The sequence below is a fragment of the Myotis myotis genome, unplaced genomic scaffold (assembly GCF_014108235.1).
Source record: "Myotis myotis isolate mMyoMyo1 unplaced genomic scaffold, mMyoMyo1.p scaffold_m19_p_10, whole genome shotgun sequence".
Lineage (NCBI taxonomy): Eukaryota > Metazoa > Chordata > Mammalia > Chiroptera > Vespertilionidae > Myotis > Myotis myotis.
This window is the reverse complement of record NW_023416314.1, coordinates 11986955-12014068: the sequence shown is the minus strand read 5'-3', so window position 1 is coordinate 12014068 and position 27114 is coordinate 11986955. Positions and strand designations below refer to the sequence as shown.

At 39.3% G+C, this 27114-nt stretch overlaps 2 protein-coding genes, 1 long non-coding RNA gene and 1 pseudogene across 4 annotated transcripts in view; 2 read left to right on the top strand and 2 right to left on the bottom strand.

Annotated features, from left to right (window-relative positions):
• Positions 1-1707, top strand: part of LOC118664418 (protein NPAT) — a 62660-nt gene extending 60953 nt beyond the window's left edge. Inside the window, exon 15 of the mRNA XM_036324510.1 lies at positions 1422-1707. Coding sequence (XP_036180403.1) covers positions 1422-1613 — 192 coding nt within the window. The 3' untranslated portion in view covers positions 1614-1707. The remainder of the gene's footprint in view (positions 1-1421) is intronic.
• Positions 1708-1924: 217 nt separating this feature from the next.
• LOC118664415 lies at positions 1925-6747 on the top strand. Its single transcript, XR_004970314.1, has 2 exons — positions 1925-2128; positions 5352-6747. It is a non-coding gene; the product is annotated as an uncharacterized LOC118664415 (long non-coding RNA).
• On the bottom strand, positions 2549-3768 carry LOC118664413 (annotated as a pseudogene).
• A 2118-nt stretch (positions 6748-8865) lies between the features above and the next one.
• Positions 8866-27114, bottom strand: part of ACAT1 (acetyl-CoA acetyltransferase 1) — a 28165-nt gene continuing 9916 nt past the window's right edge. For both annotated transcript variants that reach the window (XM_036324485.1, XM_036324486.1), the window contains 11 exons: positions 23375-23422; positions 21764-21881; positions 21391-21486; positions 21070-21170; positions 17073-17216; positions 16389-16539; positions 15382-15477; positions 14811-14924; positions 13737-13801; positions 9545-9702; positions 8866-9152 (listed from right to left, as the gene is read on the bottom strand). In XM_036324485.1, coding sequence (XP_036180378.1) covers positions 9032-9152; positions 9545-9702; positions 13737-13801; positions 14811-14924; positions 15382-15477; positions 16389-16539; positions 17073-17216; positions 21070-21170; positions 21391-21486; positions 21764-21881; positions 23375-23422 — 1212 coding nt within the window. In that variant the 3' untranslated portion in view covers positions 8866-9031. The remainder of the gene's footprint in view (positions 9153-9544; positions 9703-13736; positions 13802-14810; positions 14925-15381; positions 15478-16388; positions 16540-17072; positions 17217-21069; positions 21171-21390; positions 21487-21763; positions 21882-23374; positions 23423-27114) is intronic.

Here is a 27114-nt window from a genome sequence, read left to right as displayed (position 1 = left end):
GTATCTAATAGTTTTTTGGGGGAGGGGTTGTGTTTTTTTAATATATTTTTTATTGATTTTTTACAGAGAGGAAGGGAGAGGAATAGAGAGTTAGAAGCATCGATGAGAGAGAAACATCGATCAGCTGCCTCTTGCACACCCCCTACTGGGGATGTGCCCGCAACCAAGGTACAAGCTCTTGACCGGAATCGAACCTGGGACCCTGCAGTCTGCACGCCGATGCTCTATCCATTGAGCCAAACTGGTTAGGGCTATCTAATAGTTTTATAGTTATTTCTATTCTCATAAATGTCTTGCTAAACTGAGTATTTTGTTTATTGCTGTTTTTAGGGAACTCTTTATTACATTGTTTTAACTGGTTATTGCTTTCTTAGTTAATGTAAAATTTTTATGGAAGCATAACATAGAACAAGTGCACCAACTATTAAGTTCAAACAGTTCAATGAGTTTTCTCAAAGTATACACAATCACTTGATCAGGTATGGAACATTTCCAGCACCCTGGAATTCCCTCACACTTCCTTCTCGTAACTGCTAGCCTCAGGGGTAACTTTTCCTGACTTCTAGCATCATAATGTCAGCTTTTCTTTTTTCTTCTTTAACCATGGATTCCTGCACTATATAGTCAACCTTTCATAACTTTTGCTGAATATAATGAGATGTCATTATCGAAGCTGAAGTATTAACAGGATCTACAGAGGGAAAGGTTCTGATTCCAAGAATTAATTTGTCCCCATCTGACACTGGCCTTCCATTTAAATTGGTTCGATGACGATTTCCCATGATGCCAGCATCTGTGATGACTATTAATAAATCGCAAGGACAAACTCTAGACACTAGAGTAGGCATATTCCTACCTGAACCCATTTTCGCACATTGTCAGTTATATGTTGCTTTCTCTCAAGTTTAAAGAGCATGTGACGTTACAGTTAAAGTTCTAAGTACTTCATCACAAGGGAAATTAGTCGAGCACTCTGAAAGTGTTTTCACTCTTAATGTGTACAGGGAGATATTAGAATAAGTTGAATCACTTTATCAGTCATTGTTTGCATCACTGTTATTTTTCTATCATGTTTTTGTTGTTTTCATATCATGTTTTTGTCGTTTTTATATCCTGCCTCTGTTGCTGTTATATCCTTTTGTTACTGTTTATTAATAAATTTATATATTATTTTCATATACATTTTACTAATTTCCTTTCATCTCTCACACTTCTATTATAGAGAAAGGGCAAATAGCAATATTAAAATATTTATGCTAATTAATTCCCTTTTAATGTGCACGAATTTTGTGCACCGGGCTACTAGTATTTAAATAAACAGTATATGTAAAGGATTTAGATCAATGTCTGGAACATAATAAGCACTCTAACATCTAGCTGCTATTCTAGCTTACACTGTTTCTTATTTCTATTTTCTGCAGCAGTTTATTTGGAATGGGAAACAACTGTTCCTTGGAACTAAATCACCGAGAAATCATCTAGGCCTGGAGGCTTTTGCAGAAGAAACTCAGTTTTTACCACTAATTTCCTCCCGGCTGATTGGTCTAGTCAGGCTTTTAGCTTATTCTGAATTAAATATTTTTTCCTCTAATATTTACTTGTATTCTCTTTAAATTAGATGTGATTAATTTTTTTCTGACTGAATCACCTCTTATATTTGACAATTGAATACTCTTCTTTTTTGTTGTTTTTTGGGGGTTTTGTTGTTGTTAATTCTCACCTGAGGATATTTTCCCATTGATCTTTAGAGAGAGTGGAAGGGCGGGAAGAAGGGGGGAGAGGGAGAGAGATGCATCAATTGGTTGCCTCCCACATAATGCCCCAACCTGGGCAGGGATCAGACCTGCAACCCAGATGCATGCCCTTTTCTGGGAATCAAACCCACAATGCTCTAACCACTGAGTGACACCTGGCAGGGCATGTTTTTCTTTCTTTTAAAAAAAAAGTTTTTATTGATTTCAAAGAGAAGGTGTGTAGAGGGAGAGAGAGATAAGAGAGCAACATCAATTGGCTGCCTCCTGCACACCCTTAAGAGGAATCAAGCCCGCATATGCCCGACCAGGAATTGAACTGGCCACCTTTTTTGGTGCACTGGACTACACCCAAGCAACTGAGCTATGCAACCAAGGTAACGACTATACACTGAGTGGCCAGATTATTATGACCACCTGACATTTATAGGCAAATTAGCTATAATTTCGAGCTGAAGTTGCTAGAGGGCCAGATCGTTATAAACGTCTGAATAGCACAACATACCTAAGTATCGTTGCTGATCAGGTTCATCCTATCATGTTGATGGCGTATCCCAATGGAGATGGCTTCTTCCAACAAGACAATGCGCCATGACACGGTGCTCGTATTGTGCAGGAGTGGTTTCAAGAACATGAGGGAGACTTTACCTATCTTAGGTGGCCCCCACAATCACCAGATCTCAATCCAATTGAGCATTTGTGGGATGAAGTTAAAAGCCATCAGGCAGCTGGTTCCACAACCATCAAATCTCACAGAACTGGACAGTGCTATTCATCAGGCATGGTGTCAGATTCCTCGCATCACCTTTCAACATCTCGTGGAGTCAATGCCAAGGAGAATTGCCGCAGTATTGAAGGGAAAAGGTGGCCCAACGAAGTACTGATGGGCTGGTCATAATAATCTGGCCACTTAGTGTATACTTTTCTAATTGGCTAATTTCTGTTTCCTATTTTTTCAGAGTTTTTTCACAGCTTCTTAAATTGAATAAAGAATTGTCTGATTTTTTTTTCCCTTTTAAAACCATGTAAACCATTTAATTAAGGCAATGAATTTAGTTCCATCTTCTTAAGATTCAACTCTTTGTCAGGCTCTCCAGGAAAAGCATCAAAAGTAATTCTGTCTCCAGGAACAGACACAGTCGGAGGTGCCAAGATTTCAGCTTTCTCCGGTGAACCAGCACATACTAGTATCACCATTGGTTGAGATAGTATTCCCCATTCCCCTCATCTTTGCAAGTTTTAGGTTACAAAGTAAAATCACCATCCAATTTTGCATCTGGTCAAGAGGAACATGATTCACCAGGCTACTGACAACTATTCTTGGGACTGCTTCTCCAACATCTTCTTCTACGTGCAGAGTCTGCATCAGGATGTTTTTTAGCAGTGATGATACAACAATTTGAAGATCCTCACGGGAAACATCTGTTGGTTTAGAGTTAGCACTTCCTGCTACTGGTGGTGGTTTTCTCCTTTTTCTCTCCTTTATTTTACGTTTCTCTTTCACCTTCCTTTCTTCTCCTTTTACCTCTTCTTTGGCACCAGAAGATATGGGTGTGATTGGCATAAATTGTATTACATTTACAGAAACCATGGAATGAGCTTGCAGTGGAGTACCAGACGGAAATGGTATTTGTTTCACTCCATGTTTAATTTCTGCCTGAATTAGCTCTTGATTCTATTTCTTCAATTTAGAATTTTTGACTCGAAGTTTCTTCTCTCAAAGTCGACTGTAAAGTTGTTTTTTCCTTAAGAGCAACTTCCTGTTTAAGATATTCAATAATTTGATCTGCCTCTGCACCTTTCTGTTCCAGTCTCTTCAGAACAGTATCATTGGTTGCCATTTTTGCCAAGAAACGGCAGAAAATCTTCCTTGGTCTCTAGGGTTCCTCTTTGACGTATACTTTATGTTTATGTTCTTCAGACTTTGTTCCTATTGTCTGGCCTTTGTCCACTCTCTGCAGTAGGATAGTCACCTTTTCTTTTTAAAAAATATATATATATATTTTATTGATTTTTTTTTATAGAGAGTTAGAAACTTCGATGAGAAACATCGATCAGCTGCCTCCTGCACACTCCCTACTGGCAGTGTGCCTGCAACCAAGGTACATGCCCTTGACTGGAATCGAACCTGGGACCCTTCAGTCCATAGGCCGATGCTCTATCGACTGAGCCAAACCAGTCAGGGCAGGATAGTCACCTTTTCAATCCCCAATTTAGTTTTATTTCAAGTTTGGTTTTGGGTTGTCCACCTACTCCACTATCTTGAAACCCCTGATGTCATCAATCTTAATGTAGAATTTTATCACTATGAGCTTCCCCATAACTTTTGATATATTTTCATTTCTGTCAAGATATATAGTGGAACCTCAGTTCTCAAACTTAATTCATTCCAGAAGGCTGTTTGAAAAACAAAGCATTTTATAATAAATTTATTTTGTTTATGAACAAAAAGGACATGAAATGTAAATGAAAATTTAACAGAAAGGAAATGAAATGTATAGTAAAAAGTGAAAATTTAGCTGGGCTGGCATGGCTTAGTGGTTGAGCATCAATCTATGGACTAGGAGGTCATGATTAAATTCCCAATCAGGGCACATGCCTGGGTTGTGGGCTCCATTCCCAGTAGGGGGTGTGCAGGAGGCAGCCAATCAATGATTCTCATCACTGATGTTTCGCTCTCTGAAATCAATATATATATATAAATATATATATATATACACACACACACACACACACACATATATGTAAAAGACAAAGAGTTACCAAATGTATAAGAAAAGAACCAAATCAATGCTGCCAATGAGACTTACTTAAGCTTTAAGGACACATGCACTGAAAGTAAAGGAACAGAAAAAGATATTTCATGCATGGAAAGCAACAGAAAGCACTTGGACAAAATAGACTTTAAGGCTAAGACTTTAATAAGATACAAATATCTCATTTCAACAATGGATAGAACATGTTAACAGTGGTAAACTGATCGAGCCCACAACTGGGCATGTGCCCCAACCAGGAATCGAATCCTTGATGTCCTGGTTCATAGGTTGATGTTCAGCCATTGCACAATGCCAGGCAGGCAACTTGTTGTCTTTTGATTAAAGGATTTCGTTCTTTATACTCATAGTTATTGATAGATACGGACTTACTAGTACATAGTTGTTCTCCAGCTGTTTTATCATTTATCTCTTACTCTCTTCCATGGTAATTGGATGTTTTCTTATAATGCTGTGCTTAGATTCTCTTTATCTCTTGTGTATCTACTGTAGGTTTGTGCTTTGTGTCTACCATGCTGACATAAAATACCTCGTGTTTATAAGTATTTTCAGCTCTGTAATTTAATGCATACTACAAGTCTACACTTTTACTCTCCTCCCCCACCATTGGTTTTGATGTCACAATTTATATATTTTCCACCTTGTATACCTATTAATTTTTTGAAGTTACACCTTTTTAATATTTTGTATTTTAACCTTTATACTATTGTTATAAGTGATTTACTGTACACCACCATTGCATTAGAATATTCTGAATTTATCTGTCACAATGAGACTTATACTTTTAAATGTTTTCTTGTTACTAATTTGTGTTCTTTTGTTTCAGGTTGAAGAAGGTTCTTTAGCATTTCTTACAAGGCCAGTATACTAATGATGAACTGCAGCTCTTGTCTGGAAATTATCATTCCTTCAATTCTGAAGGACGGCTTTGCTGGTAAAAGTCTTTTAGTTGGAAGTTTTTTCTTTCTACACTTTGAATATATCATGCCACTCAATCTGATCTGTAAAGTTTCTGCTAAAAAATCTGCTTATTGTCTTACTGTGGTTCCCTTGTACATAACAGATTGTCTCTTGCTGCTTTTAAGATTCTCTCCTTATCTTTTACTTTGACAATTTAATTACAATGTGTCTTAGTGTGGGGCTCTCTGCATTCCCCTCCCCCCCCCCTTTTTTTTTAACTCTTTGGGCTTCCTTGTATGGTTTTTTGTTTCATTTCCCAGATTGTAAGTTTTCTTGCCATGATTTCTTTGAATAAGCTTTTCCCCCCTTTCTCTCTTCTCCTTCTGGGACCCCAGTAATGCATATATTTGCCCATTTGATTATGTCACATAAAGCCTCTAGCCATCTTAACTTTTGATTTTGAACCCCTCTGTTGAATTTTCTAGTGTAATTATTGTCTTCTTCAATTCTGTGTGATACTTATATTTTCTTTCTCTTTTAAAATTCTCACTTTATGCATTTATTCTCTTAACCTTGTTGAGCATCTTTATGACCATCAATTGGATTTTTTTATCAGGTAAATCACTTGTCTCTTTTTAATTAAGGTCTGTTTCTGGAATGTTTTTTGTTCTTTTGTTTGGAACATATTCCTCTATTTCTTCATTTTCCTTTACTCTCTGTGTTGGTTTCTGTGCACTAGATAAAACAGCCACCTCTCCCAGTCTTAACAGAATGATCTTGTAGGACACAATCAGCCTGGCCAGAGCTCCTTATTGCCTCTTAAACTGTAGCAACTGTCCTTGTGGCCTTCTTTGTTTTTAGTTGCTCCCAATAGCTGAAGATGTGCCAACAACCAGTGTCCTAAAAGGGAGGATTGAGGTGAATACCTAGATGCAGGCTGATTAGAAACTAACATCAGGCAGCAGCTGGGAAAGGATATATTAGGGCTCTTCTGGGCAGATGGCAGTGGGCAGTGGGGGTTAGCACCCATTAATACCTGCTGCTTTGCTTTAGTTTTTGTTGGATCCATGAGTGCAAGCCTTGTTGGCTATCAAAGCCGGGTGATCCAAGGGCCTGATCTTTGAGTAGCACCTAGGAAAGTTGAGTTGCCACACAGGTGTGCAAGCTCCTTCTAGGAAATACTGATTTGTAGTGGGCATAAGTCAGAAGGCAGAGGTGGCATCTACTGACATCCCTGTTCTCGAGGGAGGATCACAGTCAACTCCTAATTGTGGGCTAAATTTTCCTGTCATCCTCCATAAAAAAATTGTTTTTGCACCCTTCTACTTGTCATTGGATTCTGTATAATTTTACTTTGAATAATCTTTTCTTTATACAGAATAGTGTTGGTCCTATTTTAACACTTTCTTATTTTTAATAAATTTAGAAGTTACTTCTCTTTATACTTTACTAGAGGCCTGGTGCACGAAAATCATGCACTCAGGTGGGGGGGGGGGTTCCCCAGCCTGGCCTGTGCCCTCTCACAGTGCGGGAGCCCTGCGATTGAGCTCCCCAAAGAGGTAGGCCCCGCCCACCCATCTGAGGCTCCTCAATGGATTGTCCCAAAGAGGTAGGCCGGAGCCGGGAGTCCCGCCACACAGAGCCGCTGGGACCCAGCTCCACACAGAGACGCGGGATCTGCCTCCACGCTACGCACGCTGGGTCAAGTCCCTGCCCACCTGCGCGCAGGCAGCCTCTTGATGACAGATTGTTACGGCGTGAAGGCATCACGGCATGAGGGCATGGCGACCACATAGGCTTTTACCCATGGTCGGCAAACTGCGGCTCGCGAGCCACATGCGGTTATTTGGCACAAAATACCACGTGCGGGCGCACATACAGTGCGATTGAAACTTCGTGGCCCATGCTCAGAAGTTGGTTTTCGGCCTGGGCGAGTCTATTTTGAAGAAGTACTATTGATATTTGGCTCTGTTGACGAATCAGTTTGCCGACCACTGGTATAGATAATTGGCCTTTTCAACTCTTACTTTCTATAGTAATTTAAAATGTAGAACTTGTTTTTATTTATATGGGCATTTGCCCTTATTTAGCATATACAGTTGACCTTGAACAACATGAGTTTGAGTTGTGTTGGTTCACTTATATACAGATATTTTTCAATAACTACCTGTACTGGGAGTCTGTGGATATGAAAGGCCAACTGTATGCATTGGTCTATGCCATTTCATATAAGGCACTTGAACATCTTTGTTTTTTTGTAGCCACAGGGGGTCCTGGAACCAATCCCCCGCAGATACTGAAAGACAACTTAGTTCTTGGGGAATCAAGTTATATGCAGGTTTTCTTAAAATATATTTTTGTTGATTTCAGAGAGGAAGGAAGAGGGAGAGATAGAAACATCAATAATGAGAAGAATCATTGATCACCTGCCTCCTGCACCAACACCCTTACTGGAGATTGAACCCACAACCTGGGGATATAACCTGACTGGAAATCGAACCATGACCTCATGGTTCATAGGTTGGCACTCACCCACTGAGCCACACCGGTCAGGCTATATACAAGTTTTTGACTGCACAGGAAATCGGCCCCCTAACCCCTCATTGTTCAGCCAACTGTAAAATGTCTATTACTATTTTACCACTAACTAACCTTCATCCCCAACCAGTCCTTAATCATTTAAAAACTTTTTAAAGTTTCACATTCCTGATTTCTTAATTTTGATTATTTTTTTCATCATTCTTTGAGGAAACATCACAGTGCTATATTTCTAAACTATTGTGTGCCCAGACACCTTCTAGTGGCTTTTATTACTTTACTAGAGGCCCGATGCACGAAATTTGTGCAAGAGTAGGCCTTCCTTCCCCCGGCGGCCGGCACTGGCTTCCCTCTGGCATCAGGACCCAGGCTTACCTCCAGTTACCAGCAGGCACCCGGGAACCGGGCTTCCGTCTGGCCGCCAACAGGTACCCAGGACCGAGGCTTCCCTCACAGCCCCGGCTTCATCCAGAAGGTCGCCCAGAAGGACATCCGGTCTAATTAGCATATTATGCTTTTATTATTATAGATTCCATTAATCTGTATTTGTTGTTAATCCTCACCCAAGGATATTTTCCTCAGTGATGGCGAACCTTTTGAGCTCGGGGTGTCAGCATTTTGAAAAACCCTAACTTAACTCTGGTGCCATGTCACATATAGAAATTTTTTTATATTTGCAACCATAGTAAAACAAAGACTTATATTTTTGATATTTATTTTATGTATTTAAATGCCATTTTAACAAAGAAAATCAACCAAAAAAATGAGTTCGCGTGTCACCTCTGACACGTGTGTCATAGGTTCGCCATCACTGCCCTACCTACTGGTAAGCCACTAAGTTTGCACACTGGCATTTCAAATATATCTTTATAACAAAAATAGGAAACTTCTGAAGATTAACAAAAATTTAAAGCAGAAGAAAAAATTTATTTATAATTTCAACGTGTTTGGGGATTTGATCTTTTCATCTTATTTAGAAAAAGTTAAAATAGAAAATAATAAAAAAGGAAACATTCTTTGGAGTATAAGCTGATCCAAGGAAGTCAGCCACACTGGTGACAGGTCGTCTTACAACTTCTGGATTAGTATGGCAGAAGCCCCACCTCCTCCATTGCAGATACTGGCAAGACCATATTCTCCCTGCTTCAAGGCATGAACCAAATGAGTGACAATCCTGGCTCCAGACATCCTAGGAGTAAGAAAGCATTTTGATTCTTTAATGAAGTAATAGAATGAGTAGGTATCTAAAAGTTCTTTTCTAAATTCTTTAAAAGTTTATTATCATTAATCATAGCTCAATTTTGTTACTTTTCTTAAACTTGGGAGACTCATTTTAATAATGGTTACGGTTTTCTAAAGGCCCAAGCATAGACTGTAATCTTAAATCTTCTAAATAAAATATTAATTTTCAAGCAACAAATGTTACAGATCTGTGTTCAATGTTCAGTCCTACCCTTATGAAGGGTAGGAAAGAAATCTATTTAACACAGAGTAATAGGCGTTATCATGAAACACTTTTAAACAGAAACACAACGGCACCCATTAACCTACTTAGAGATTTTTCTTTGTGATTTTACCTACCCAATTGGATGTCCCAGAGAAACAGCTCCTCCATTGATATTCACTTTTTGAGGGTCAATCTCCAGCATCTTAATGTTTGCTAGTACAACCAGACTAAAGGCTTCATTTACTTCCCACATTGCAATGTCATCTTTTTTCACTCCTGCAGCTTTAAGAACCTAAAAAATTTTTACATATTATGTTCAAGTAATTAACAATCAAAACTTGTTTTCTTGAAATTCTGCAATTTTGGTTTTATTTCCCATATATTTCATTTTATTTTTCAGTTACCTTTTTAAAGAACTGGGCCTTGGTTTCATTGATCTTTTGTATCATTTTTCTAGACTATTTCAGTGTCTTCTTTCTACTTACTTTGGGCTTTGTTTGTTGTACTTTTTCTAGTTCCTTTGGTTATAATGTTAAATTGTTTGTTTGATTTTTTTTAAATCCTCAATCAAACATATGCTTTTCATTGATTTCAGAGAGAAAGCAGGAGAAACACTGATATAAGAAACATCGTTTGGTTGCCTTCTGTACATGCCCCAACTGGATTGAACCTGCAGCCTGGGTCTGTGCCCTGAGAATCAAACCCACCACCTTTCAGTGTACGGGAAGATGCTCTAAACCCGTGGTCAGCAAATGGCGGCTCACGAGCCACATGCAGCTCTTTGGCCCCTTCAGTGTGGCTCTTCCACAAAATACCATGTGCGGGCACGCACATGTACAGTGCGATTGAAACTTCGTGGCCCATGCGCAGAAGTCGGTATTTTGTGGAAGAGCCGGTATTTTGTGGAAGAGCCCCACACTCAAGGGACCAAAGAGCCGCATGTGCCTCGCGAGCTAAGGTTTGCCGAGCTGCAGTTTGCCGACCACTGCTCTAAACCAACTGAACCACATGAACCAGGGCTTTTATTTTCTTGATTCTTGAGGCAAGCCTCTGTTGCTGTTAATTTCCCTTTCAGAGTTGCTTTGGTTGTGTCCCATAGATTTTGGATCATTTTGTCTCACAGTATCTTGATTTCTTCCTTGATCCATTGTTCACTCATTCATTGTTTAGTAGCATGTTATTTAGCCTCCACATGTCTGTGCTTTTAGTTTTATTATAACTGATTGCTAGTTTCATACCATGGTGCAAAAGAAATTATGCTTCACATTTCAATCTTAAGTGTATTGACACTTGTTTTGTAGCCTAACATATGGTCTATTCTATAAAATGTTCCATGTGCACTTCAGAAGAATTTATATTCTACTGTGTTGGGGTGACTTATCTTTAAAATATTAATTACATCCTTCTGTAATGTGTCATTTAAGGCAACTATTTCCTTATCAGTTTTCTGTCTGGATGTTCTGTGCATTATGTCATTGGGATTCTTCATTTCTGACTGGTTCACTTTTATGCTTTCTGTTTGAAGTTCTCACTGATTTCATCTAATTTTCCCCTAAGCTAATTGAGCATCCTTATAACCAGTGTTTTGAATTCTGTACCTGGTACACTGCTTGTCACCATTTCATTAGTTCTTCCTCTGCAGCAGCCGTTCTCAACCTGTGGTTCGCGACCCCTTTGGTGGTCAAACGACCCTTTCACAAGGTTGCCTAAGACCGTCCTGCATATCAGATATTTACATGACGATTCATAACAGTAGCAACATTGCAGTTATGAAGTAGCAACGAAAATAATTTTATGGCTGGGTCACAACATGAGGAACTGTATTTAAAGGGCCAGAAGGTTGAGAACCACTGCTCTGGAGGATTAATCTGTTCTTTCATGTGGGATGTTCCTTTTGTCTCCTCATTTGGGCTATATATCTCTGTGTATTAGGTAGAACTAGTACATCTCCTGGTCTTCAGAGTAGCCCCAGGTGGGGCCCAGCCTCCTAAGCTGGTCGCTCTATGGGTGTCCTTTGTGTGAGCTGTATGTGCCCTCCTATAGTAGTTGAGCCTCATTTGCTGTTGGCTTGTCAGTAGGTGGCATTGACCCTCATGAGGGCTTGCCATGATCACAGCAGACAAGCTCTTTTGCAGGATCAGACCCCACAGAGCAGGAGTCACTTTAATCAGGCTTTGGTGCCAGCCAAGTCCGCCCTTCGGTGTGTCATTTGTGGAGCTGGTTGGGTGATGCTCTCGCATAGTCTGAAGCTGGCCACCAGGTATGTTGGTTCTAGAGGCCCTTGGAGGGGCTTTGGTGATGTCAAGGTCAGCCATCCTTTGTTCCTGGCTTGGTGCTGCCTGGTAGGAGCTACAAAGTGACCTCTGGTTGACTGCCACTTCTGTGGGGCTTGAAGGTACTTGGGAGAGGCTATCCTGCAAACGAAGGCTGGCTACCACCTGTGCCAGGCATGGGACTTTTGGTGGACACAACACTGAGCTGAGGCCAGCTGCCACTTGTGCTGTGGCTGCTTAATTATAGCCAACTCTGGCCACTGTTTATGCCAGGTTTGTGGCCACCTGATGGACGTTACAATGTCAAGTTGACACCAATCGTTGGTTGTGCCAGGCTTGGGGCTATTTAAACAAGAGTTACAGGGTACATTGAAGCCACATGATGCTTGTTTCAGTATTGTGAACCTTTGTCATTTTTTAGGAAAGTCCACAACACAAGCCAAGGTAAGGCACTTAGACGGAAAAACTGCTGGAAGAGATTCAGACTAGCTGCATGAGTTGGGAGGAGGAGGGGAAAGGGCAAACAGTGTTAACCAGGTTAATGGAGAGTTCAATTTAGTGCCTGCCTGCCAATACTTTCATGCAGAGCCCTGCCCCTGAAGCTAGTCAATTTAGTTCTTCCCCATCCGTCTCCCTTTACTGGAGCCCAGAGGGAGTGAGTGTCGGCAAGCAAGTCCACACACGGGCCATTAAGGGGAACGCATGGGACTACAGCAGCCTTCTTTCTCACTTAGCCACAATCCCCACTGATGGTTCACAGCCAGATGTTATGAGGACCTCTCCTTCCTGGCACTGGAGCTGTGAGCTGGGACCCTTTAATCCTCAGAGGGGACCGCCACAGCTGAGCTATCCCTCCCAACTCTTACTTGCCACACCATGCCTATAGGACCTGCCCACTCCATGTCTCCACTCCTCCAACAGTCTTGACATGGCTTCTTCCTAACTATATCCGGTTACAGGAGTTATGTTCACTTAGGCTGCAGGTGGTTCTCAGTGATGGTGGTTCTGTAATTTAGTTGTAATTTTGATGTGGTCATAGGATAAGGTGCGCTCAGTATTTACCTAGTCCACCATCTTAACCAGAAATTCAGTTTGTACTTCCCTTTGATGCAAGAGATATCTAAATATGTAGTTTGTTAGTTTCCAGGAAGAATAGACCTTTTATTTTCTGATTTTAATTTCTCAACTTATTGCACCGCAATCAAAAGATTTTATTTGTACCATCTCAATTTCTATCTTGGAGAGAGAAGCTTGGTCTGTCAAATGAAAGGTATATTAATGTCTACTGTTGGTATGGTTAATGTTTTTACTGCATCCCTTATAGTTTCTGCTTTATAAAAGTTGCTGTGGAGTTATTTGGAGCACAGATATTCAGAGCTATTGTTACTTTACTGTGAATTATTTATTTAAATTATTTTACCTGTTTGAAGTCTTTTTAAATTTAAATATCTCTTATTTTGGTAGTTCCTCATAGGCAGGAAAGTGGTGTGATGGTAATGATTATCTATAAAATATTGCTAGTGCCCTTTTTCTTTAGAAGTTTTTATGTTGTGAGCAACAGTAAAATTAACAAGAAACTATTCTCTCTTTCTCCATTGGGCTCAGGTAACTTTCTAAGCTGTGGAGTTCAAGCAGCTTCCTCTGTTCCAGCAGCACTAGACAAAACATGGCACCCAGGGGTGAACCACTTCTCTAGCCCTCAGCATCTAGCCTGCCTCAGGCACCCTGGCCTTTTTTTTTTTTTTTTTAATTCTCTTGGGTATGTACATAGGACTGGAATTCTTGGGTCATTTGGTAACGGTATGGGTTTTTAAATCTTTATTGTTGAGAATATTACAGATGACCTCCTTTTTGCCTCCCTTCACCTGGATCCCTCCCCACCCCAAGCCTTCACTACCCTGTTGTCTGTGTCCGTGGGTAATGCATATATACATATATGTTCTTTGGTTACTCTCTTCCCACCCCCGCTCCCTCCTTCCCTCTGAATGGCTCTGGTTCTATTTTATTCATCAGTTTATTTTGTTCAATTTGGCAGAATGGAGTATGTTCTTACCTTAGGTACAGCATATGCAGGTGCAATTGGAAAATCAATAGGTTCTACAGCAGCGTCAGCAAATGCTTCATAAAAAAATGAAAAGCTTTTGAAATCTTTTTTATTTGCACTCAAAGGTCTAACAACTGTTATATATAGGGTGTCCCCCCAAAAATGTATACACATACTTAGAATAATTATAAAGGTAGTGTTTATGAAAATACATTTCATTTTCAAAATCGATCTATCAGCTTTTAAAGTGTGTATATATTTTTTGGGACAACCTGTATAATATGCAAAAATGCAAATTTCCTATCCCCTGAAATAAATGTAAATGTATTTGTTTCATTCTACACTTTATAAGCCATTGATTTTCACAAGTGGGGGGGTTAGGGGAAATTTGCCTCCAGGGACATTGGTGTTAACTAGAGATATTTTTAGTTGTCCTAATGGGTACAATGCCACTTACTATAGTAACTAGTAGTAGAGGCCAAAAATCTGCTAAACATCCTACAATGCACAGAACCCAAAAAAGAAAGAATTATTTATTGTAAAATATCAATAGTGCTGAGGTTAAGAAACCATGATCTAAACTAAGAATAAATTCAGTCACAAGGTTTTTATAAAGTAACAAAATTTCTGTTTAACTCCTTATGAAGAAGGCAAGGCAGATTTTACAGCTGAAGATAGGCTTAAGTAAACTGAGGGTATGCCAAGCCCAGAAATAATAAATGGAAGAACATCTAGACTTCATATTTCTAGACTCTTCATCCCATGTTCTTTTTATGTATATGGGATTTTATCTGGCTACTGTTCCCTACATGCCCGGGTAAAATAAAACATGCACCCTGTATTTTCCCACTCATTTTCTAGGAGAGGAAAATATTTTTAAAGCTTACTATTATATAAAGAAAATTATAATAATATTAAAGGAGCTTCTATCCCTGTTAAAATATGTACTAGTTTTATCCTGTCACAAAGCACAACCTATGTAGCTACAGATGGCTTCAATATTATGTATTACTGACAAGGAAACTCAGTTTCAGGAACGGCTTGCAGAGGTTTAGGAATAAACAAGTTCAGAACATTCTCTACCTGCTATTCTTGCCAGTGGTTTGACATTGAGTCTCTTGGCTGCATCTGCAGTCATCAGAATCACAGCGGCTGCTCCATCATTCAGTGTGCTGGCGTTGGCAGCTGTGACTGTGCCTGAAGGCATCAATGAGCATGAAGTCAAAACATTCCTTCACACTGAATCCATTTGGTTCAATTAAACAAGTTCCTACCTAGTACTGCTTATGTTGCTAGATGCATGGAAAATGACAAATACAGATGGAGATAGCTCCTGCCCTTTGGAAACATATACATAACTATAAATTAATGTAAGAATGCTTTTTTGTGTTAATTTTTTATAACAGTTTATTCAGAGCCTGAGCCAAATACATGCATGATGGCACTGGGCAAATGCTGGTTTACTAATCACTTTCCTAGGATTTGTCTATTAAAAGCATTAACTGTTAAGCAATTTTAAATATACTTTAGATAAATATTTGTTTTCTTAATTTCACTTGAGCCTGATGTATTCAAAATGTTAAATAGTTCCTAGAAGACAAGATATAGTATTAATACTCCCATTTTTTCTTATGCTTCATTTCTTAATACTAACCGTTTTCTTTCTGGAAAACTGTCTTTAGCTTTGGAACTTTGCTAAAATCAACACGTTTATATTCTTCATCTTCTTTTACCACTACATCTGGTTTACCTAGAACAAACATCGTTTAAGTTATCACCAGTCAAGACAACAATTGGGTGCCTGGTAGTCTGTGCCTTTCTTTGTATGCCAGCATACCTTAAACCGTCTGAGTAAATTCTATTGTACAACCTACCATCTGTAATCTATTAGTGTCTTACAAGTTATTACGTAGCTTAAAGCACTTTAAATCTTCTATTCAGCCACATCCTGTTCTCTTGTCTCCCCACCTCCTTCTGTAATCACAGATCCTATTCTCCTGACCCTAGGGGTAGATGTCTGCCCTAGGCTGGATAAGCCCTTATAGTCCATCGTGCTGGGCACATTAATCATTCCTGGAATGGAAATGTAACCTAAGCCAGGGAAATGAACCTTTACTGTGGATTTATTCTGGAGTTGGTCAGAAGCTCTATTTGAGCTATGAATAAAGGTAGAAACTTAGGAAGCCTGAGCCAATTTTAATGAAATCTTATATTAAATTGGGTTGAACTGTCTGAAATGGCAACATTTCCCGTAATTAAGCAGAAAGGTCAGTGTCCTCAGTTGAAATGAAAAAGATTAAAATGTACTAAATTTAGTCCTAGCCACTTTGGCTCAGTAATAGAGTGTCGGCCCACGTCAGCCCCCAGACTGAAGGGTGGCGCTTCCATTCTGGTTAAGAGCACATACCTTGGTTGCAGGTTCAATCTGGTTGGGCTCGTGTGGGAGGCAACCAATCAATGTGTGTCTCTCATATCAATGTTTCTCTCTCTCTCTCTCTCTCTGTTTCTCCCCCTCCCTTACAACCTCTCTAAAATCAATGGAAAAAATATCCTCAGGTGAGGATTAACAAAATAAAAAAAGTACTAAGACTTAAACAAAAAAATTTGCAACATGTAAAGGCTACTAAAAATTAAAATGTATTTGGAACATTATCGCTCTACCTTTTACTGTAATTGTGACAGGAATAACTTCATTTCCAAACTTCCCAGCTTCCCATGCTGCTTTACTTCTGGTGTAGGAGTTAATAGCATAAGTATCCTGTTCATCTCGTGAAATATTCATCTTTTTTGCAGTATTCTCAGCACAGTTACCCTGATAAAAGTTGGAATTTTAAAAAGAACTAATTAATGTTGCATACCTTAATAAAATATACATTATCTTTGCATAACATAAAAAAGCAATTAGTTTCTTAAAATATACTATTCTGTACTAGGTAACTTTTCACTCATGTCTCATCTTCAAATACTTGAATTAGCTCAGCTGTTGCTATTTTGAAGGCAAATAATTAATAGTTACAGAATCCATTATGAGAAATCAGAAAATGCCCTACTCTGGTGTACAGCAATTTACAATGAGCATAGAAAAATATTTTCTTCAAATGAATGGCTAAAATAGACATTTATAGAGCCCATCCTTCAATTCAATTTTTAAATACATATAATTTAAGCCTAGCCATCGTGGCTCAGTGGTTGAGTGTCATGGTTCAATTCCCAGTAGAGGGCGTGCAGGAGGCAGCCAATCAATGATTCTCTCTCATCACTGATGTTTCTATCTCTCCCTTCCTCTCTGAAATAAAATGTATATATATATATATATTATATATAATTTTTTAAAGCAATAATTACCATATGAATTTTGTTGTAGACATCAGTTAGCCCATCTTTTACAATCAAATCTTCAAGCTTTACCCCACCATATGGAGTTGCTCCTCTGTTCATCACGTAGGGAACATTGGACATGCTCTCCATCCCACCTGCGACCATGACATCCTGATCAGCACACACACACAAAAAAAACCAATGTCAATATACATAAGTGCAAATCCATTATACCCTTTACACAACTACAATAAACAAGTAATTTACATGGACTTCATTAAACATTTTTTACACAGTGAATACAAGAAGTACCCTCTTAACCCCGATGAAAGGAAATGGTCTACAATGTGTAATGATAATTAAGGTTAGAGTCGGGATCTGATGGCAACAGAGTAGGTGGAAGTTACACTCATCTCCCAGAACTAAACTGCAATTGCAACTAAAATATAGAACAATCTGCCTGAATAACCAACTGAAGACTAGCTGAACAGAAGTCTTGTAACGAAGGATTTACAGAAGCCACACCAATAATGGGAGAAAGGTCTGACCCCATTCTTACATGAGGCAGCTGAGAATCCTCGGGAATATATCTCAGTTGTAAAAGTCTCCCCTGAGGAACATGGGGTCTCAAGCCCATGCCATGCTCCACCACCGAGAATCAAGAGTCAAGAAGCAGAGCCCACATAACATCTGGCTGTGAAAATCAACAGGGATCCTGTCCACAGGGAGAGACAGGTGTCAGCTAGAAACCCAGGTGCCCTATTAAAGGGCCAGGGCACAAAGTATTTTTCTCAGCCACACCTTCTGGGCTCCAGTGGAGGAAGAGCAGCTCAAAGTGAACTAGACTCATGTTTGGAGAAAATGAGTAGTGTGGCTCCGAGGGTAGAGCTAAAGGGACAGTGACCAGGATCCCTGTATTGAGTCCCTCGTCCATAGGCACCATCTTTCTTGGGAAAATGATAAGACACTGAAGAAAGAAATTGAAGAAGACACAAGTAAATGGGAGCATTATACCATGTTTATGGATAGGAAAAATTAACATCATTCAAATGTCCATACTAATTTCTGGTGGTTTCAACCTCCCTACAACATGCCTCTCAGGCTAATTAAAGCAAACATTATTTTCTCACAGCCTTTAATCAGGAATAAGGAGAAACAAGTAAAACTAAATTCTTCACCTATTTTGAAATAGATTTTATTTTCTAGGGATGATGGCAGTAAGAGACAGAAAATAAAGTATTAATCATTCTTCAGTATAAAATAAAATTCATCATAAAAATGTAGTGCACACATACCATGAAATATTACTAGGCCATAAAAAAGAAATCTTACCATTTGCAACATGGATAGGTCTAGAGGGTATTATGCTAAGTGAAGTAAGTCAGACAAATACAAATACCGTATGATTTCATTTATATGTGGAATCTAAAGAACAAAATAAATGAACAAACAAAACAAAAATAGAGATGCAGAGAACAAAATGATGATTGCCAGATGGGAAGGAATTTGGGGGCTAGGTGAAAAAGGTGATAGGAGTAAGGAGTACGAGCTGGTAGTTACAGAACAGTGACAAGGATATAAAGTACAGCATAGGGAATATAATCAATAATCCTATATAATAAAAGGCTAATATGCAAATTGTCCCCCTCGGGAGTTCCACCAACTGGGAGTTCAACCACTCGCTGTGATGTGTGCTGACCACCAGGGGGCGGCGCGGAACGAAGAAGGCCCTGATCAGCCCTGATCGCTGGCCAGGCCTAGGGACCCTACCCATGCACAAATTTCGTGCACCGGGCCTCTAGTATTATAATAACTATGTATGGTGCCAGATGGGTACTAGATTTATTGTGGGGATAACTTTGTAAATTATATAAATGTCTAACCATTATACATGCACCTGAAATAACTATAAAATAATATTACATGTACCTGAAATAACTAAAATAAAATTGAATGTCAACTATAATTGAAAAGGAAATAAACTTGATTATTTTCCAAAATCATAGATAATTGTTCAAAATAAGGCAATTCCTAATATTCCTATAAATCAGATCATTTTATACATGCACAAATTAGTTAAATAAACTGAAAGCATTTTAATGTAGTGCAAATAGCATTTGGTACAGAACCATGATAACTCAACTGAGCTAAAACTCTTTCATTTTAAGTTTTGTAACATCTAAACATCTCATGACCATTTTTCATCCACTGGTTTCACAAGGGTTTGGTAATAGGCAGTGTTAGTGTTAACTTATATGTAGGCAAACAAACTCTCACAACCTTTGGAAACTATAACTGGTTCAACTTCTATGGAAAGCATTTGAAATACCAAAATTTTAACATCTTCTGATTCAAAAATTTTCCTCTTAGGAATTTTTCCAACAGACTTGCACATGATGATTTTTTAATGTTTTATTGACCAATCTCCAGTGAATGTCACATAGTAAGTGCTCAGCTAATGTGAGACAGAAGTAGAATTTGGAATTAATCCGGCTCTAGATTTTGTTTTTAACCATTACACTGTACTGCCTCAGTGGAGGTGATTCAAGTAGGTATAAGTCACAAAGATATATGTATAGCAATACTCACTGCTTTACTTAAAATAGTGAAGAACTACACTGGTTGGTGTGGCGCAGTTGGTTGGAGCTTAGTCCTATACACCAAAAGGTCATGGGTTTGATTTCTGGTCAGAGCACATACCCACATTGCCAGTTTGATCCCCAGTCGGGTGCATACAGGAGGCAACCAATCAATGTTTCTCTCACATTGATGTTTCTCTCTCTCCCTCTCTTTTCCTCTCTCAAATCAATAAAAAAAAAAAAAAAAAAAAACACATTAAATAAATAACGTAAAATAGTGAAGAACTGGAGACTGCCTAAGTGTTCATTCAATAAGGACCCATAAAATAAATTGTTCAGTTCAATAGAATACTATCTTATGTGCTGATATAGAATGAATCTCCAAGACATTAAGTGGGGCACAGAGTTTAAACAACTTGCCCAAAGTTCTCTGCTCTTAAGTGTCAGAATACACAAGTGGTAAACAAGTCAGACACTCAGAGAGGGGCAAGAACAAAAAAGACTTATTTTTCATTTTATACTTTTCTATACCATCAGGTTTTAGCATGTGCATATAAAACTCAAAGTCTCTGATACAGTACCTCAGATATCACTATATTTTTTCTCTTTGGCTTGCCTTACAATTGGAAACAAAACAAAGGAGGGAAATCATCAAGGGTATACAGAATTGTGGTTCTTGTATATGTAAGAAACAATTTGCAAACATCTCAATTGATTTTATCCTGGTGTGTTATGCCCTAATCAGCTGGAATGCACCAAGCAGGGATAGAGACATCCATTTTCTATTTCCAACCCTCTAACTTTGTGTCTGTGGTCATCTCAACCTCACTTCCCTCAACTGAAAAAACAAGGGCTAGATCTAATGAAGTCTTATTTCTATGGGTTTAGGTCTAGTCGCCCCACACCACAGCATATACTGCTATCTCTTGCTTGATCCCAGGTAAAGAGAAGATCTAAACCAGCAAGGCCAATAGAAAACCTGTACAATTTTTTTTGGGGGGGGCCTCGATCAGAAGGACTTGGGCCCCGAAAACCTGTACAATTTAACAACTGAACCTGGGCACACAGGAACTACAAATAAGTCATCAATTCTTGGGTCAATCAACTACTTGATTCCCAGGGTCAGCACCTCTTCTCATGTATGATGAAACCCCTTACTCTGGTAAATATAAAATTTATGATGTTTGAAATGACCAAGAATCTCAGAGAAAGACTCTGAAGACTAAAATATCTTGGCTGAAAACTACTTTTTAACACAAGACACTTCGGTATCATTTTGACCTCTATTTCAAAGGGAATTAGCACATTAGACATTCCTGAGTATCTGAAACAACACAGCAGCTATACTAGGAGCACTTCTAAAGCATGGATGTGCTTAGATTTTTGGTGTCTTTTAGCGTTGTGTATTATTTTAATTATAACATTGAAAAGAAGGTCCTTCTTACCTGATGTCCGCACATAAGATTCTGAGAGGCCATCATGATGGCTTTCATTCCTGAGGCACAAACTTTGTTTATCGTGGTGCATGGAGTGGAAATAGGTAAGCCTAAAACCAATACAGACAAGTCATAATTTTAAAAACAAAGATGCTCTTCAAACACAATTGTAGAACTAAAATTAATAAAGTATGCACCATTACTTCTGCCATTACAAGTCTATAAGTGTTAAATTATATTATGCACTTAACTTTTTATTTAAGCTGAAATGACTTCCATTTTGCCATGTCAAACATTTGAAGTATGAAAGCCAAAATGTATTCCTAGTACCTGCACCCAGTACTGCTTGCCGTGTAGGGGCTTGTCCTTCACCTCCTTGTATAACGTTACCCATGTATGCTTCTTTCACTTCTTCTTTTGGTATTCCTTTTTCAAAAAAAAACCAAAAATGCATTTCCATATTTTATTCAATGTAATAATTGGTGGTTATCTAATAAGGTACATGACATTATAAAGCAGGGATGGTTTCCTTTTCTTGTCAGTTTTTGAGTTTCACTCCTAACTCTATAGTACAAAAACTTCTTTACGAGGGAATTCAGAAATATAGGCATTAAGTCATTTCTAAGTGTTACATATGTCTAAAATAAATATTTGTTCCAGTGAATCACTGCCCCTTAACACAAAGAGCATAGCAACCACTCACCTGCCTTTTCAATGGCTCCCTGAATGGCAATGGAGCCCAGCTTAGTGGCTGGCAGGGAGGAAAGGCTGCTTAGAAAGGATCCAATGGGTGTTCTTGTAGCACTTGCTATGACCACTTCCTGGTAAGACGGGGGATGATACTAATTATTGTATTTAAATATCTTACCCAAATCATCTTTTATTAAATACCAGTAAACATAATTCATAGACATTATTATCGAAGAAAGAGAGTTTTCTGAGTTAATCATCAAAGATCAAAATAATATCAATATTTTTAAATAATGTTTTTTACTGATTTTTAGAGAGAGGGAATCATCGATGAGAGAGGAACATCATTGATTGGCTGCCTCCTGCACACCCCAAACTGGGAATCGAGCCCACAACCCTGGCACATGCCCTGACCAGGAATTGAATCAGCGACCTCTTGGTTCCTGGGTTGACACTCAACTGCTGAGCTACACCGGCTGGGCAATAATCTCAATATTTAAACAGAATAAAACTAATTCGTTTAATGCTGGTACTTAATGATTTAAGATATATTCGAAAATTTAAAACAAACCTACTTTAAAATAGGCATTGATCCTTCTCAGTTCTCCACGGGAGGTTAAAAACCAGAAGCTGAAATTTCAATTCTACTCCTCAGTCAAACTTTAAGAAATGATAACTTTATCCTTGTTAACTGTATGATAACCCTAACCCAGTGATGGCGAACCTTTTGAGCTCGGTGTGTCAGCATTTTGAAAAACCCTAATTTAACTCTGGTGCCGTGTCACATATAGAAATTTTTTGATATTTGCAACCATAGTAAAACAAAGACTTATATTTTTGATATTTTTTTATATATTTAAATGCCATTTAACAAAGAAAAATCAACCAAAAAATGAGTTCGCGTGTCATAGGTTCACCATCACTGCCCTAACCAATGGGCTTCCTTGCTGAAGGGAACTCTGGGCTAGGAATCAATACCTGTATGCTAGACTAGATAGGGCCACGCCACAACTGGGACAAAGCCAGAGCCACAGTTTCTTAAATGATTACTAATAAGATAATATTAATATGAAATTTTAAAAAAGTAGACAAGAGCTCTTAAATAATTATGAAACACTATTGTAACAATTCTCTCCTTACACTCGCCTTCCATATTCCCATTTCAAGTTAATAAATAAGAATTATTCCCCAGATTTTGGTCCCTATTCATTTTAGGGACCCTCATGAAACAGAGAGAGGACTCCCACAAAGCACTCAGTGATCAGGGGACGCGCCTTCCTGTCTAACACCCAGCCTGGTTCAGTCCCTTCTACTGTCGTTCAAGGGGCCTCTGCAATGTGTCACATACAATATAATGAGGGTTCCAGACAGTAAGGGAAGAATACTGCCCGGTTTTTAAGAGAAGGTGGTTTTACAGTAGACAAAAAGGAAGAAGCAGAAATTATGCACTAGATTAAAAATTTTTATCTTAAGTTGGAAGTTAGTATTTCAATAATTAGCTAATTCTAATCATTACATCATCCCAAGCTGACCCATATACACAAATTATAAAAATATGCATTTTTATTAACTACATTTCCTTTAAATTCTTTCGTTTTAAAGCACAATTTAAGTTTATACTTACATTCAAAGTAGGTTTTGATGCGTAACTTCGCTCCACATATCTTATTTCCTGTAATATAAATATAATGTTATGATATAAAAATATTAATGTATATCATTTTATACTTCTTAGTGATGAAGTTATGGTTGCCGGGAGCCAGTCCATGCTTGCTGTTTCAAGGGACCTGGCATATATGGCATACTGTTCTTAATATGTTTGCTCACCTTCTTGGCACTATGTGTTTTAACCAAGGTCTCTGAGAAAGGTTGTTTCCCCAGGTAGGGATTTTCCCCTGAAGTTAGGGAGGGAATAAAACCTCTTAACTAAGTGCCAGGCGGGTAATTAATCACTTTAACTACGAACAATCATGCTTAAGCTATATAATCTTTACTCCCTGGAATGGAGATAAGAAACGCCCTAACCTTTGGAATAGAGATTGATAGGATTGGAATCAACTGGTATAAATACAGATGTAAGAAGACAGAGAGAGAGACAGAACTTAGAATACAGAAGAGAGAGAGACAGAACCTAGGCACAGAACCTACACAGAACGTTCTCTAGAGACAGAAGAACTTCGCTGGAGAGAACATGGCAAAAGATCCTGGACAGAAACTGGCCTCAGAACCTAGAGACAGAACCTAGCGAGAGAACATGGCAAAAGATCCTGGACTGAACCTGACTACAGAAATTGGCAAGAGAACCTGACTAGAACCTGGTAACTGAACCTGGCTGGAGAACCTGGACAGAACCTGGCTGGAGAACCTAGCGAGGGAACATGGCTACAGAACCTGACTGGAGAACCTGGAGAACCTGGCTGGAGAACCTAGCAAGAGAACATGGACACAGAACCTGGCTGGAGATCCTAAGCAGAACCTCTCTGGAGATCCAGAACAGAACTTGGCTGGAGATCCTGGCTGGAGATCCTGGCTAGGCTGCTGATCAACTGAACGCTGTCTCCATGTCCCTCCTTCTTCGCTGACTCCGTCTACACCTTTGGGGACCCCTGGACCTGCTGGGGTTGGACCCCGGTATATGGCGCCCGAACAGGGACCCCTAGGTAAGCGCCCCGCACTCAGGACGGATAGGACTCCACCGTAGGAAGAGGGTGGATAGTCTTTGCCCCACAATCGGGACGGATCGGACTCCACCATAGGAAGAGGGTGGATAGTCTTCGCCGACTCCGTCCACACCTTGGGGAACCCCTGGAACAGGATTCCCGTAGGTAAGCCCCCCCCCCCATTGAGAACCCCCCCCATTCAGGACGGATAGGACTCCACCAGGGTACTGCAGACCCCCCTATAGAGGATAAGTAGGGTAAGAAGGTGGATAGTACAGAACTTAGATTGAGATGTGCCATACTGAGTCCAAAGAAAGAAGACTCTGTATTGATTCTTAGATTGAGAAGATGTGCCATACTGAGTCCAAAGAAAGAAGACTCTGTATTGATCTTTAGATTAAGGAGATGTGCCATATTGAGTCTAAAGAAATAAGACTCTGTATTGATCTTTTAACACATATGCTTGCTAGCAGAGGAATTAAGGTTACTCCCAGTCAGACAGAACGCTTTATACAAGAAGTATGTCCATGCTTTTCTGAGGAAGGAAAGGTAAATGTAAAGGCATGGGAGGAGGTAGGCCCAAGGAGCCTTATCCTTAACCCCACTGCAGCCTTTCCACCCCGGGAAAGTGCAGGATTGGCAAGCTCTCCCTGGGGTGATAGATCAGGCCTCAGGTAATAGCGGAAAGCGCCAATCCTACTCTTAAAATGGATACAAGAGAGCATTTCAGGTTTTTCTTTTTAATGCCTGCTTTTAAAAAATAAAAAAGGGGGAATTTGCCGGGAGCCGGTCCATGCTTGCTGTTTCAAGGGACCTGGCATATATGGCATACTGTTCTTAATATGTTTGCTCACCTTCTTGGCACTATGTGTTTTAACCAAGGTCTCTGAGAAAGGTTGTTTCCCCAGGTAGGGATTTTCCCCTGAAGTTAGGGAGGGAATAAAACCTCTTAACTAAGTGCCAGGCGGGTAATTAATCACTTTAACTACGAACAATCATGCTTAAGCTACATAATCTTTACTCCCTGGAATGGAGGTAAGAAACACCCTAACCTTTGGAATAGAGATTGATAGGATTGGAATCAACTGGTATAAATACAGATGTAAGAACACAGAACTTAGAATACAGAGCTTAGAACACAGAACTAAGAAGACAGAACCTACACAGAACCTACAGACAGAAGAACTTCGCTGGAGAGAACATGGCAAAAGATCCTGGACTGAACCTGACTACAGAAATTGGCAAGAGAACCTGACTAGAACCTGGTGACTGAACCTGGCCGGAGAACCTGGAGAACCTGGCTGGAGAACCTAGCAAGAGAATATGGACACAGACCCTGGCTGGAGATCCTAAGCAGAACTTCGCTGGAGATCCAGACCAGAACTTGGCTGGAGATCCTGGCTAGAGATCCTGGCTAGGCTGCTGATCAACTGAACGCTGTCTCTGTGTCATTCCTTCTTCGCCGACTCCATCCACACCTTTGGGGACCCCTGGACCTGCTGGGGTTGGACCCCGGCAATGGTGATTTCTCTGCTTCTTTATACTTTTATTTCCAGATTTTCTAGTTAACATATCAGTGTTACATTGAGAAAAAATTACTACTTTGTAATATACTCTTGATTAACTTCATTGGACATGTACGTTTATCTTAAAATTGCTGATATAGTGTAAGTTAAATATTTAAGTTTTAAATTAAGTAATTTTAAAACACTACAAGAAACTATCCTTCCCTGGCCAGTTTGATTCAGTGGGTAGAGCGTCAGCCTGCAGACTGAAGGGTCCCAGGTTCGACTCTGGTCAAGGGCACATGCATGGGTTGCAGGCTCGATCCCCAGTAAGGGCATGCGGGGGCAGCTGATCAAGGATTCTCTCTCATTGATGTTTCTATCTCTCTCCCTCCTCCCTTCCTCTCTGAAATCAATAAAAATATTTTTTAAAAGAAAATATCCTCATTGCTTAAAAAGATATTTAAGTAAAACTTGCTATTTCTCCCCACCCACTACTAACAAATGTTTCCGATTTATGTGAGGCAAACACACCTTACATAAACATGGTCTATTTTACCAGATAAATTCTTGTTTAAGAAAGAAAAGAATAACTATCTTGTCCCTACATCTCAGTTTTTCCCACACTGTTCTTAGGAGCAAATGCCAATAATAACAAATTCTAAAAATGCAGGTCACAGTTCAGAGACCTAATTCATCTGAAATTGGACAATTTACAGGACAAAGAACAAAGAAGATTTTTCTGTCCTCTGAGGTCAGAAAGCATAATAATTATTCAAACATGACAACTTATATTTAGAACATAATCTTGTGGATAGTTATGTCCAAACATAACCCACCGGGTAATAAAGCAAGTTTACAGACATCTAAAAACTTAAACTGACCCAAGAACTTAGCTTTCCAGAGATTAAACAGGCTTTGTCCTGACTCACTGCAAATAATAAACAAAAGCACAGACCAAAAACAAGTATATTTGACAAATACTGGTCATAAGACGAGACAACCACAGGAGACTAAGAGTGAAGTAGTGAGCACAGAAAACAGCTGACCAGATGGAGGAAAGAATTAGTGACATCGAAGACAGGAATCTATAAATGGCACAGAGGGAAGGAGAGAGAGACCTGAGGGTTAAAAAAGGGGGAAGAGCTCTAAGGGATCTGACTTCACCAGAAAACGCGATTTTCGAATAACAGGCACAC